The 12,979-nt window shown below is 47.1% G+C and overlaps 1 protein-coding gene across 4 annotated transcripts in view; it reads right to left on the reverse strand.

Moving 5' to 3' along the window:
• Positions 1-12,979, reverse strand: part of cop1 (COP1 E3 ubiquitin ligase) — a 171,441-nt gene that overhangs the window by 115,905 nt on the left and 42,557 nt on the right. For all 4 annotated transcript variants that reach the window (XM_038795194.1, XM_038795193.1, XM_038795192.1 and 1 more), the window contains exon 4: positions 11,860-11,979. In XM_038795194.1, coding sequence (XP_038651122.1) covers positions 11,860-11,979 — 120 coding nt within the window. The remainder of the gene's footprint in view (positions 1-11,859; positions 11,980-12,979) is intronic.

The following is a 12,979-nucleotide window of genomic DNA, read 5'->3' on the forward strand; positions in this document are numbered from 1 at the left end:
TTTTACAAAACTTTACTGGGAACCCATCGGGCCCTGGGGCCTTCCCTGCCTCACTGCACCCATGTCATCCATCACCTCCCTTAACCTAATTGGAGCCCCCAGCCCCTGTACCCTCCACCTTTAGGAACTCCATCCAGGAGCCGCCACATCCCCTCCGCCTCGATCGGGGGCTCCGACTCATACAGCCTCCTATAGGCCTCAAATACCCCCTTCGCTCCCTCTGGACCCATCTCCCTGCCACTCTAGTTTAAACCATGCCGAACAGCACTAGCAAATACCCCTGCGAGGATATTGGTCGCAGTACTGGATGAGCTGAAGTTTTGTAGGTACAAGATGGGAGGACTGCCAAGATAGAGCATATAGCAGAGGCCACTCAGACCATCATATCTGTGCTGGTTCGTTATTAAAGCTATTAGATTTCTCCCATTAACCCGCACTTGCTGTTAAGTACTTATCTATTTCCGTTTTGAATATTGCTGTCGAATTTGCTTTCACAAGCCTTTCAGGAAGTGCATTCCAGATCACTATAGAAAAGTTACAGCATAGAAGGTCATTCGACCCATCTTGTCCATGCCAGCCCAAGGGCACCCTGGTGTACTTTCTAATCCCATCTCCCTGCACACGGCCCATTGGCCTGCAGCTTAAAGCATTTTAGGAGCAGATCCAGATGCTTTTTAGAAGGTTTTCGGGTCTTTGCCTCCACTACCAACTCAAGCAGTGAATCCCAGACACCCACTGCCCTCTGCAAAAAAGATTTCTTCCTCGTGTCACCTCTAATCCTTCTGCCATTTACCTTGACTCTATGTCCCCGGGTTCTAGAATTTTCCACCAAGGGAAACAATTTTATCCTGACCACTCTATCTCTTCCCTCATAATTTTGTACATCTCAATCAAGTCACCCCTCAACCTTCTTTTTCCAAGAAAAATAACCCCAACCTATCCAATTATGGTCCTTGCTCTGTAAAAACATTTTCCTCAGTTTCTTTTGCCAATAATTTTAGATTTGGGCAGTCTGGAAGACAAGGAAAATATGATTTAGGGATTTCTGCTGTTGGAAAGGGCTTCTTCATCCCGAGTCTATCAAAACTCTTCATTATTCTGAACAGCTTGATTAATTCTCCTCTTAATCAATCAGCTGTCCTGCAGTTGGTAATACTCTTCCGCAAACTCAAGGTACACTCCAGAGACTTGACCTCAAAAATCAATATTAACACCTCCGGCGCAATGACAGAGGGAGTGCTGCACATTCAGGATGCTGCTTTTTCAGATGAAACATTAAAGACAATCCTCATCTACGCTCACAAAATTTCCCATGACACAATTTTGAAGAAGGGGAACAACCCCAGTGTCCCGTCCAATATTTATAAACAATCAACATAGCTGAAAAAAAGATTTTATTGCTGTTTGTAGGAGTTGCAGACAGATGTGGCAAGTAACATTCGTGCCACAGAAGTGCCAGGCAATGACCATCTTCATGATTAATAGGGGATCAGGGGTTATGGGGAGAAAACAGGAGAATGGGAATGAAAATTATATCAGCCATGATTGAATGGCGGAGGAGACTGGATGGGCCGAATGGCCCAATTCTGCTCCGTGTCTTATGGTCTTATCCCAATGAGAGGACCGAATCATCTCCCCATCACATGCAACGGTATGACCATCTACAGGTTTACCACTTGTGAGCTCAATCCTGGATATTGTCCAGGTCTTGCTGCATTTAGACATTAACTGCTTCAATACCTGAGAGTCGCTATTGGTGCTTAACACTGTACAATTGTGGCCATCAAAAATGGCTTCCCGTTAAGAGTGATGGGAAATGTGGTCAAACTTGGGACACAGACAAGCTGCAGTTTGTATATTTGCAAACTGCAGCCCAGACTTTATGCAGAAACTCACACCTGCAAATGAGCCATTAAAAGGCAATTAAAGAAACAATGGAACAATCAGATCCATCACATCATTACCCAGAGGAAGCGACACCAAGCCCTTGCTCGGAGCCCTCCGAGGATTGGCCACTCTGAGTGTCCACCCCAAAAGTGATATGGCAGGCCCTGATTGGGTGTGACCGATCAGAGGGTAGACCCTGAGCAATTGATTGACAGTGACCCAGAAACCGCCCACAAAAGGGGCGGGGGAAACTCAAGCCGGTTAAAAGGCTGCGCAGCCATAATTTCTTTCTCTTTTGGACCGGCTCTTGCGCCTGACATCCGAATGCAGCACAGCTACTGACACCAGCCAATTTCAAGCAACATCCATCGAAGGACAACAATCAAGCACAGACTCCCAGGCCTCCAGCCGCCGGACGTTAGGAAACAGATATGGCCATATCTACTCTATATCTGCCGGTCAACATGAACTTAAGGTCGTTTAAGTGTGTTAGTTATAGTCTTGGTGTGCATGAACGCATTTACTTAAGAAAATAACCTTATGTCTAATAAATAAACTCTGATTGAACTAAAATACTTGTATGATTATTTGTCCACCTTATGGGTTAAAACACACACTGTGGTTATCAAAGAGCAACAAGTCATCAGGAAACATCCCCATCTCTGACGTTATGTTGGAAGCCTTGATGTGGAGATGCCGGCGTTGGACTGGGGTGAGCACATTAAGAAGTCTGACAACACCAGGTTAAAGTCCAACGGGTTTGTTTCAAATCACTAGCTTTCGGAGCACTGCTCCTTCACCTGAGGAAGGAGCTAGTGATACGAAACAAATCTGTTGGACTTTAACCTGGTGTTGCAAGACTTATGTTGGAAGGAAGATGAAGCAGCTGAAGATGGTTGGTACTAGGACACTACCCTGAGGAACTCATAGAACATAGAACATAGAACAGTACAGCACAGAACAGGCCCTTCGGCCCTCGATGTTGTGCCGAGCAATGATCACCCCACCCAAACCCACGTAACCCGTATACCCGTAACCCAACAATCCCCCCATTAACCTTACACTACGGGCAATTTTAGCATGGCCAATCCACCTAACCCGCACATCTTTGGACTGTGGGAGGAAACCGGAGCACCCGGAGGAAACCCACGCACACACGGGGAGGACGTGCAGACTCCACACAGACAGTGACCCAGCCGGGAATCAAACCTGGGACCCTGGAGCTGTGAAGCATTGATGCTAACCACCATGCTACCGTGAGGCCCATACAGTGATGTCCTGGAGTTGAGATGATTTAACTGGGCTAGCCATATAAATACTGTGGCTACAAGAGCAGGACAGAGGCTAGGAATCTTGCAGCAAGTAACTCAACTTCTGGCACTGCAAAGCCTGTCCACAAGGCATTTGGGGCAGCATGGTGGCACAGTGGTTAGCACTGCTGCATCACAGCGTCAGGGACCCGGGTTCAATTCCGGCCTTGAGTGACTGTGTGGAGTTTGCATTTTCTCCCTGTGTCTTTGTGGGTTTCCTCCAGGTGCTCCGGTTTCCTGCTACAGACCAAAGATGTGTGGCTCAGGTGGACTGACCATGCTAAATGGCCCCTTTGTGTCCAGGGATGTGTAGGTTAGGTAAAGGGGTTAGTTGGATAGGGCAGGGAAGTGCTTGGGTGGAGTGTTCTTTCAGAGGATCGGCGCAGACTCCATGGGCTGAATAGCCTCCTGCTGCGCTATAAAGATTCCATGATTCTAAGTCAGGAGTGTGATGGAAACTCTCCACTTGCCTGGATGAGAGCTGCTCCAACAACACGCAAGAAGCTCAATGTAATCCAGGACAAAAGAGCCCATTTGATTGGGACCACATCCACCACCTTCAACGTTCACTCCCTCCATCACCGACATACAGTGGCAGCCGTGCAACAGCCGTGTGTCCGGTGGCCTTGACATCTATCATTATGAAGTGCTTTGAAGGTAGGTCACGAGACACCAACTCCAAATTCCCAGAATGCCTTGATCCACTGCAATTTACATACCACCACAATCGGTCTATGGCAGACGCTATCCCACTGGCCCTACACTCAATCCTGGAGCATCTCGACAACAAGGACTCATACGTCAGACTCCTATTAATTGACTACAGCTCCATTTCAACACCATAATCCCAGCCAAGCTCATATCCAAACTCCAAAATTTAGGACTTGGCTCCTCCCTCTGGAACTGGATCCTCAATTTTCTGACTCATTGACCATAATCAGTAAGAATAATCATCAACAGCTCCTCCATGATCGTCCTCAATACCGGGGCCCCACAAGGCTACTTACTTGGCCCCCTACTATACTCCGATTACACACATGACTGTGGCAAAATTTGGCTCCAACTCCAACTACAAGTTTGCTGATGACTCGACCGTAGTAGGTCAGATCTCAAACAACAATGATGGAGACAGAGAACAGTGTGGCGTGGGTAACGACACCAATCTCTCCCTCAACATCAGCAAAACTAAAGAGCAGGTCATTGATTTCAGGAAGCAAAGTATCGCACACACCCCTGTCTGCATCAACGGGGCCGAGGTGGAGATGGTTAGCAGTTTCAAATTCCTAGGTGTGCACATCATCCAAAAATCTGTCCTGGTCCACCCACGTTGACACCAGCACCAAGAAAGCACACCAGCGCTGAAACTTCCTCAGGAATCTAAGGAAATTCAGCATGTCCACACTAACTCTTACCAATTTTACTGATGTACCAAGAAAAAGTTATCTGGCTACATCACAGGCTGGTATCGCACCTGCTCAGCCCAAGATTGTAAGAAACTACAGACAGCTGTGAACACAGCCCTGTCCATCACGTGAACCCGCCTCCCATCCTGGGACCCTGGAGCTGTGATGCCAGTGCTAACCACTGTGCTAGCGTGCCACCACATATTGTGTATGATTCACTCAAGTTTAGGGGCCTCACGGTAGCATGGTGGTTAGCATCAATGCTTCACAGCTCCAGGGTCCCAGGTTCGATTCCCGGCTGGGGCACTGTCTGTGTGGAGTCTGCACGTCCTCCCCGTGTGTGCGTGGGTTTCCTCCGGGTGCTCCGGTTTCCTCCCACAGTCCAAAGATGTGCGGGTTAGGTGGGTTGGCCATGCTAAATTGCCCGTAGTGTAAGGTTAATGGGGGGATTGTTGGGTTACGGGTATACGGGTTACGTGGGTTTAAGTAGGGTGATCATTGCTCGGCACAACATCGAGGGCCGAAGGGCCTGTTCTGTGCTGTACTGTTCTATGTTCTATGTTCTAAGTCATCTCTTACTCTTCTCAACTCTAATCAATGTAATAAGGTGGGCCGCTATCGTTCAGCATGTTGGAAGTTGCATGGAAAGCATATGCGACTTGTCCCAGCCTTGGGAGACTGCGTGGAGTTTGCACTTTCTCCCAGTGTCTGTGTGGATTTCCTCAGGTGCTCGGGATTCCTCCCACAGTCCAATGATGTGCAGGGTAGGTGGATCGGCCATGATAAAATTGCCCCTGAGTGTCCAAAAGATGAGATTAGGCAGTGGTTACGCGAATAATGTGGTGGAGTGGGCCTAGATGGGGTTCTCTTTCGGAGGGTCGGGGCAGACCTGGTAGGCCGAATGACTTCCTTCTGCACTGTAGGGATTCTATGGTGATATGGACTTGTGGGGGTTCATCAGGCGGATTCTGAAAAGGGAACAAAAGTGGAGAATACTACAGGGCAGACTGTAGCCTTAACTGGACTTCGGAGACCTGAGGTAAACATTGCTGTGGGAGGTTTGATGAATGAGGTAGAGGAGAGATATGCAGGGTTTTTCTCAAAGGGACGATAGCCCCTGATGTAGTCAAACTCTCAACTATTTTAAGGGAATAAGCCCTCACTTCCACCCTATCCCCGTGATCCAATAACCCCATCTAACCTTTTTGGACACTAAGGGCAATTTAGCATGGCCAATCCACCTAACCTGCACGTCCTTGGACTGTGGGAGGAAACCGGAGCACCCGGAGGAAACCCACGCAGACACGGAGAGAACATGCAGACTCCGCACAGACAGTGACCCAGCGGGGAATCGAACCTGGGACCCTGGCGCTGTGAAGCCCACAGGTGCTATCCACTTGTGCTACCGTGCTGCCCCAAATCATGAACAGGAGACCTCGGATGTTTTGGCACCAGAGAGAGAGATGGGATGGAACTCAGTTCGATTGATTTTACTGGTGCCCAATGAATTAGCCAAAAGATCGTATTCTCCCCAGCAACAGTAGGTGATTGGATCCAATCACTACCCCCATGGGATGGTTCTCAGAGACCTCAGGGTGCAGTTGAGTCCTAGACACACAAAAGACAAGGACCTGCTTTCTCTCTCTCCAGGAAGGCTGAGTGCTGTATTTATGAAGCTGCAGAGAACCTGAATGAATGAATCTAGAGGAAAACCATTACAGGCTGGATGCAAAGAAAAGACGGAAAGCTGTTTTCCCTCTCTCTAGAAAGGCTGCGAGCGCTGTATTTCTGAAACTACAGACACCTGAATGAACCTAAAGTAAAGAGCCCGAACTGAACGCAAAGTTTGAAGAGGATAAAGATGCTAGGAACCACCACCTGAAACAAAAACTCTTTTTCCTTTTACTTATGATTTTCACCCCTCTCCTCCCCTCTTGTGTTTATCTGTCTATGTGTGTGCATGTATATATAGAAGGTGGGAGCAAGTTAAAGTGGGGGAAATCAGGATTGGATAATAGTTAACCAGTTACCAGTTGTATTTGCTGCATATTTCATTATAGTTTGTAAGGAACTTCCCAATTCTTCTTTTCCCTTTTTAATTCCTGCCTTGCTGGCTGCCTGCCTCAGAATTGCAGAGCTTGTTTAAAACTAGACTTTTGTTTTTTAACTGAAAATTCCCCTGCTGCAAGCTATTTAAACGAGCCCAGGCACACGCCTCCATGCAGTATGCTCGTGATGTCATTTTGATGGACTTGGCTAGCAGTCAAACCCTTCTTAAATTCCAGGACACCTACTCTTGATTGGGATTGGTGTAGCGCTCTAGAAGGTTCTGGAAGATTCTGGAAAACCCAGGCAAGTTCCATTTTGGCTTTCAATTTCTGCTTAGGCCTGAAAGGCAGCAGATTGAGTCTCTCTCTACTTTCTCTCTCTGGTAATTCAAAAGGTTTCCATCTAGCCTATGGAAGCTCCACTGGAAGGAAAAGCAGATATCTCAACTCTTTACTTGACGATTTAAAAGACTGACGCCTGTGAAAGTAACATCTGATTAAAAGACGGTAAGCAGTTTCTGTAGCCAGATCTGTGAAAGCCTAACCTCTGTTTGAGACACTGAGGAAACACAGTGCTGATAGCTCTCTCCTGTTGCCTGGTATGGAGGGAAAATCTTATGAGGAAAGGCTGATGGACTTGAGGTTGTTTTCGTTAGAGAGAAGAAGGTTAAGAGGTGACTTAATAGAGGCATACAAAATGATCAGAGGGTTAGATAGGGTGGACAGTGAGAGCCTTCTCCCACGGATGGAGGTGGCTAGCACGAGGGGACATAGCCTTAAATTGAGGGGTAATAGATATAGGACAGACGTCAGAGGTGGGTTTTTTATGCAGAGTGGTGAGGCCGTGGAATGCCCTACCTGCAACAGTAGTGAACTCGCCAACATTGAGGGCATTTAAAAGTTTATTGGATAAGCATATGGATGATAATGGCATAGTGTAGGATAGATGGCCTTTAGTTTTTGACTTCCCATGTCGGTGCAACATCGTGGGCCGAAGGGCCTGTACTGCGCTGTATCGTTCTCTGTTCTATGTTCCTGAGATCTCTACAGGTCCGGTAGAAAGACCCCTTTTCTCTTTCTCCTCACCACAGTTAACCTTGATCTTCAGAGATGGCAGACAGGCATTCAAGAAGCAGAGTGGACGGACGGCCTCCTTTTAAAGTCTCAGGTAGAGAATTCTAATATTATCTCGGAGTCTGGCAGCGAGTATGGAGGCCTGTACAACTGAAAGTGACTCTCCATAAAGAATTCTGCAGCCTGCATGTTCTAATGGAAGTCAAATATTTGAAGTTCCAAACAACCAATGATTTCAACACTTGCATCCATGGAAGATCACCAACTACAAAGATTACAACCTCAGCAGCAAAAATCCATCTCTCATCCCACGTTCATTCCCTGTTATTTTGAACCTTTCCTATCCGCCCCCCCCTCAACCATGTGTCTCTCTTGTGTGTCTGGGTGGAGGGTGGGACGGGTTTTGGGGAATAGTTAGATTAGTAGACCATTGTTCCATTATTTCCATTACATGTTAATCTCTTCTGTTATCATAAACAGTTTTTAAATTTGTTTACTTTCAAATCTGGTCATTGCAGCATTCGAGGGCGAAAGATCTCAGGAAAATATACAAATTATTGGTTAATTGACTCATGTTGGACTCCGGAGTCTTTGGGGCTGGAATTGATTGCGCACTCACCCAAGGTGTCATAACAAGATCTGGCTATAAATAAACAGTAATTGTGTTTAAAATTACAAATGTATACAGTAACAGGAAAATAAAGGTGAAAGACAGGACAAACGGCCAAAGCGGAGGTGACCGCACGACGACAACGGCAGCGAAAACCGTCCAGGAGAAGCAAGTAACAATACCAACATCAGATCCATTCTCATATTGCCCTCCCTGTATTGGACATAACTAATATAATTGTTTCTCCGGCACCCAAATGTATATGTACCTCCACAGTTTTGCCCCCCCCTCACAAAGAGGTGCCTACTTATTTGTTAAAAATAATATTGCTAACTGTACAGAGTTGTGTTGTTGAGCACAAAATCATACCAGTTTTTTTTTCTTTTTTTTCTATTCTCTTCTATATATATATATATATATATATAAACTTTATTCTATGTACATAACTATAAATATACTTTGTTCAAAAACCCAATAAAAAACATTTGAAAAGCACAAAAATTACAAATGTGTTGGCGGCACGCTAGTGTTAGCAGTTAGCACTGCTGCCTCGTGGCGCTGAGGACCCGGGTTCAATCTGGCCTGGGTCAATGCCCGTGTGGAGTTTGCACTTTCTCCCAGTGTCTGTGTGGGTCTCACCCCCACAACCCAAAGATTTGCAGTGTAGGTGGATTGGCCACGCTAAATTGTCCCTCAATTAGAAAAAAATAAAATAACAAATGCAAGACTATAATGATTGGGCAGCCTGCGGCCAAAAACATTGGGTATTTTTCTAATAATTATTGGTTAATTCTCTTGTGATACGACTGAGTCAAGTGGAGTTGGAATTGACCGTGCACTAGCTCAAAGTGTCGTAACAATGTAGACTGTCCTGATGGTACCTAATAAAGATTATTATTATGATACTTTCCCAACTTCCCTTTGTACTGGTGCCAGTGCCCCATGAACTGGAACCCAATTCTACCACCCCAGTCTTTGTGCCATGCATTAATTTCTCTAATCTTATTGTCCCAACCCAATTTGCACGTGTTTTAGGCAATCCAGAGGTTATTAGAAGCAGAACCTTTGAGATTCATAAATTTGATGCCCTGCTCCCCATACTGATGATACAAAAACTATTTTCCCTCTCATGTTTAAGTCGCAGTCTACGTGCACAACAATGACAGGGTCCTCTTCCTCCCACTCAAAGTTTGTCTCCAGCCCTGAGCAGATGTCTTGAAGCCAGGCATTGGGCAGACAACACAGTTTTCTGGACAAACCGTGACCTCAGCCACCTGGAAGGACCAGGACAGCAGACACCACCACGTGCAAGTTCTCCTCCAAGACACTTGCCATCCAGACTTGGAACGGCATCACTGGGTCAAGGTGCTGGAATTCCCTCCCCTACAGCACTTTGGATGTACCTGCACCACATGGACTGCAGCAGTTCAAAAAGGCAGCTCACCAGCACCTTTTGGGCATCATAGTGGCACAGTGCTTAGCACTGCTGCCTCACAGTGCCAGGGACCGGGGTTCAATTCCAGCCTCGGGTGACTGTCTGTGCGGAGTCTGCGCTTTCTCCCCGTGTCTGCGTGGGTTTCCTCCGGGTACTCCTTTTCTTCCCACAGTCCAAAGATGTACACGTTAGGTGGTTTGGCCATCTTTATGACAGATAAAAGGAAAACTTTAAGGATGGTTAAACTAAAGAAGACAAACGTGGGAGCCGAAAGGATATCTCCTTTGATTCCAAGGACAAAAACTAAAAACGATTCTTGAAGATGCTGTTATAGAATTTACAGAGCAGAAGGAGGGCATTCGGCCCATAGAGTCTGCACCGGCTCCTGGAAAGAGCACCCTACCCAAGGTTAACACCTCCATCCTATCACCATAACCCAATAACCCCACCCACCACTAAGGGCAATTTTGGACACTAAGGGCAATTTATCATGGCCAATCCACCTAACAGCAGGGTAGCATGGTGGTTAGCATAAATGCTTCACAGCTCCAGGGTCCCAGGTTCGATTCCCGGCTGGGTCACTGTCTGTGTGGAGTCTGCACGTCCTCCCCTGTGTGCGTGGGTTTCCTCCGGGTGCTCCGGTTTCCTCCCACAGTCCAAAGATGTGCGGGTTAGGTGGATTGGCCATGCTAAATTGCCCGTAGTGTCCTAATAAAAGTAAGGTTAAGGGGGGGGTTGTTGGGTTACGGGTATAGGGTGGATATGTGGGTTTGAGTAGGGTGATCATGGCTCGGCACAACATCGAGGGCCGAAGGGCCTGTTCTGTGCTGTACTGTTCTATGTAACCTGCACGCCTTTGGACTGTGGGAGGAAACCGGAGCACCCGGAGGAAACCCACGCACACACGGGGAGGATGTGCAGACTCCACACAGACAGTGACCCAAGCCGGAATCGAACCTGGGACCCTGGAGCTGTGAAGCGATTGTGCTATCCACAATGCTACCGTGCTGCCTCGTGGGCAATACAGTGGTTAGCACTGCTGCATCACAACGCCAGGGACTCGAGTTCAATTCCGGCGTCGGGAAACTGTGTGGAGTCTGCACTTTCTCCCTGTGTGTGCGTGGGTTTCTTCCAGGTGCTCTGGTTTCCTCCCACAGCCCAAAGATGTGCACATTAGGTGGATTGGCCATGCCAAACCACCCCTTAGTGTCCAAAAGGTTAGGTGGGGTTATGGGATATAATAATAATAATCTTTATTGTCACACGCAGGCTTACATTAACACTGCAATGAATTTACTGTGAAATAGTGGGGGGAAGCAAGCCTAGGTAGGATGCTCGTTCGGAGGTCGAATGCAGACTTGATGGGCCAAATGACTTTCTGCTGCACTGTAGGGATTCTATGATATATATTTTTTTAAATTTAGAGTACCCAATTCATTTTTTCCAATTAAGCGGCAATTTAGCGTGGCCAATCCACCTATCCTGCACATCTTTGGGTTGTGGGGTGAAACCACACAAACACGGGGAGAATGTGCAAATTTCACACGGACAGTGACCCAGAGCCGGGATCGAACCTGGGACCTCAGCACCGTGAGGCATCAGTGCTAACCACTGCACCACCATGCTGCCCCAGGATTCTATGCTAACAATAATCTTTATTACTGTCACAAGTAGGCTTACATTAACATTGCAACAAAGTTACTGTGAAAATCGCCGAGGCACCACACCGAGGGAGAATTCAGAATGTCCAATTCACCTAACAAGCACATATTTCGGGACTTGTGGCAGGAAACCGGAGCACCCAGAGGAAACCCACGCAGACACGGGGAGAACCTGCAGACTCCCCACAGACAGTGACCCAAGCCGGGAATCGAACCCGGGTCCCTGGCGCTGTGAAGCAACAGTGCTAACCTCTGTGTTACCATGATGTATGAATGTATGTTAGTAACATAGCAAGGGGTGAGAAACTTCTGTATCTGAACAACTGTACTTTGCCACAAAACAGTTCATTCCCTTCCCCTCCTTGCTATTCCCTTCTGGCCTGCTTTTTCTCATATCACTTGTTGTCCTCAGGTAGAAACAGAGTACTCACTGCTTCCAGCTGTTGCTTCTTCTGTATAATAAGTTCCAACATGAGGTTTACATTCGGAAGATCGAGACTATCCTGGTCCGTGATTAACACATCCTGTATCGCCTGCCATCGGTGTCCATTCTAGAACGGAAAGCAGATCAATTTAAAATTCAACAATATTCAAGTCTGCACACAGCATCCCCCACAGCACATTGTAGAATCATCAAAATACTCCTTTCATCTGGTGACAGTCATAACACAATTAGGAACGGGTCATTCAAACCCTTGAGCCTGCTCTACCATTCATTCCATAAGGTTGCAGCTGATCTGACAACAGCCTCAACTCCACTTTGCTGCCTGTCCTCCTGTAATCCTCAACTCCCTTGTCGATCAAAAATCAGTCTAACTCAGCCTTGAACATAATTAATGACCTAGCCTGCACTGCTCCCCAGGAGAGAGATTTCCTCAGACTGGAATGGCAATGTTGTTTAACAGCACCAGGGACCAAAGTTCCTTTCTGGCCTTGGGTGACTGTGCGGACTCTTCTTCTTTTGCCAATTACCTTAAATCAATCCCTCCACCAACAGAATAGTTTCACCTGATCGACTCGATCCAGAATGCTCATGATTTTGAACATCTCGGTCAAATCTCCTCCCCAAACTGTTCTTCCGAAACGTAAAGTCCTGTCTCTCCAATCTATCCACCAAACTGAAATTTCCTCATCCCTGGAACCATTCTCAGAATTTACAGTGCAGGAGACCATTCGGCCGATTGAGTCTGCACCAGCGCCCTTGGGAAGAGCACCCACTTCAAATTCCTAGGAGTGCACATCACCAAAAATCTGTCCTGGTCCACGGGTAGCACGGTAGCATGGTGCTAGGCAGCATGTGTGGTTAGCATAAATGCTTCACAGCTCCAGGGTCCCAGGTTCAATTCCCGGCTGGGTCACTGTCTGTGCGGAGTCTGCACGTTCTCCCCATGTCTGCGTGGGTTTCCTCTGGGTGCTGCGGTTTCCTCACACCAGTCCAAGATGTGCAGGCTAGGTGGAAGGCCCTCTATAACACTTCCCTATTTCCATACTCTATCCCTTTGCAATGAACCCACCCAACATTTGTTTTGCCTTCCTAACCACTTGCTTTGC

The sequence above is a fragment of the Scyliorhinus canicula genome, chromosome 4 (genome assembly GCF_902713615.1).
Source record: "Scyliorhinus canicula chromosome 4, sScyCan1.1, whole genome shotgun sequence".
Taxonomy (NCBI): domain Eukaryota; kingdom Metazoa; phylum Chordata; class Chondrichthyes; order Carcharhiniformes; family Scyliorhinidae; genus Scyliorhinus; species Scyliorhinus canicula.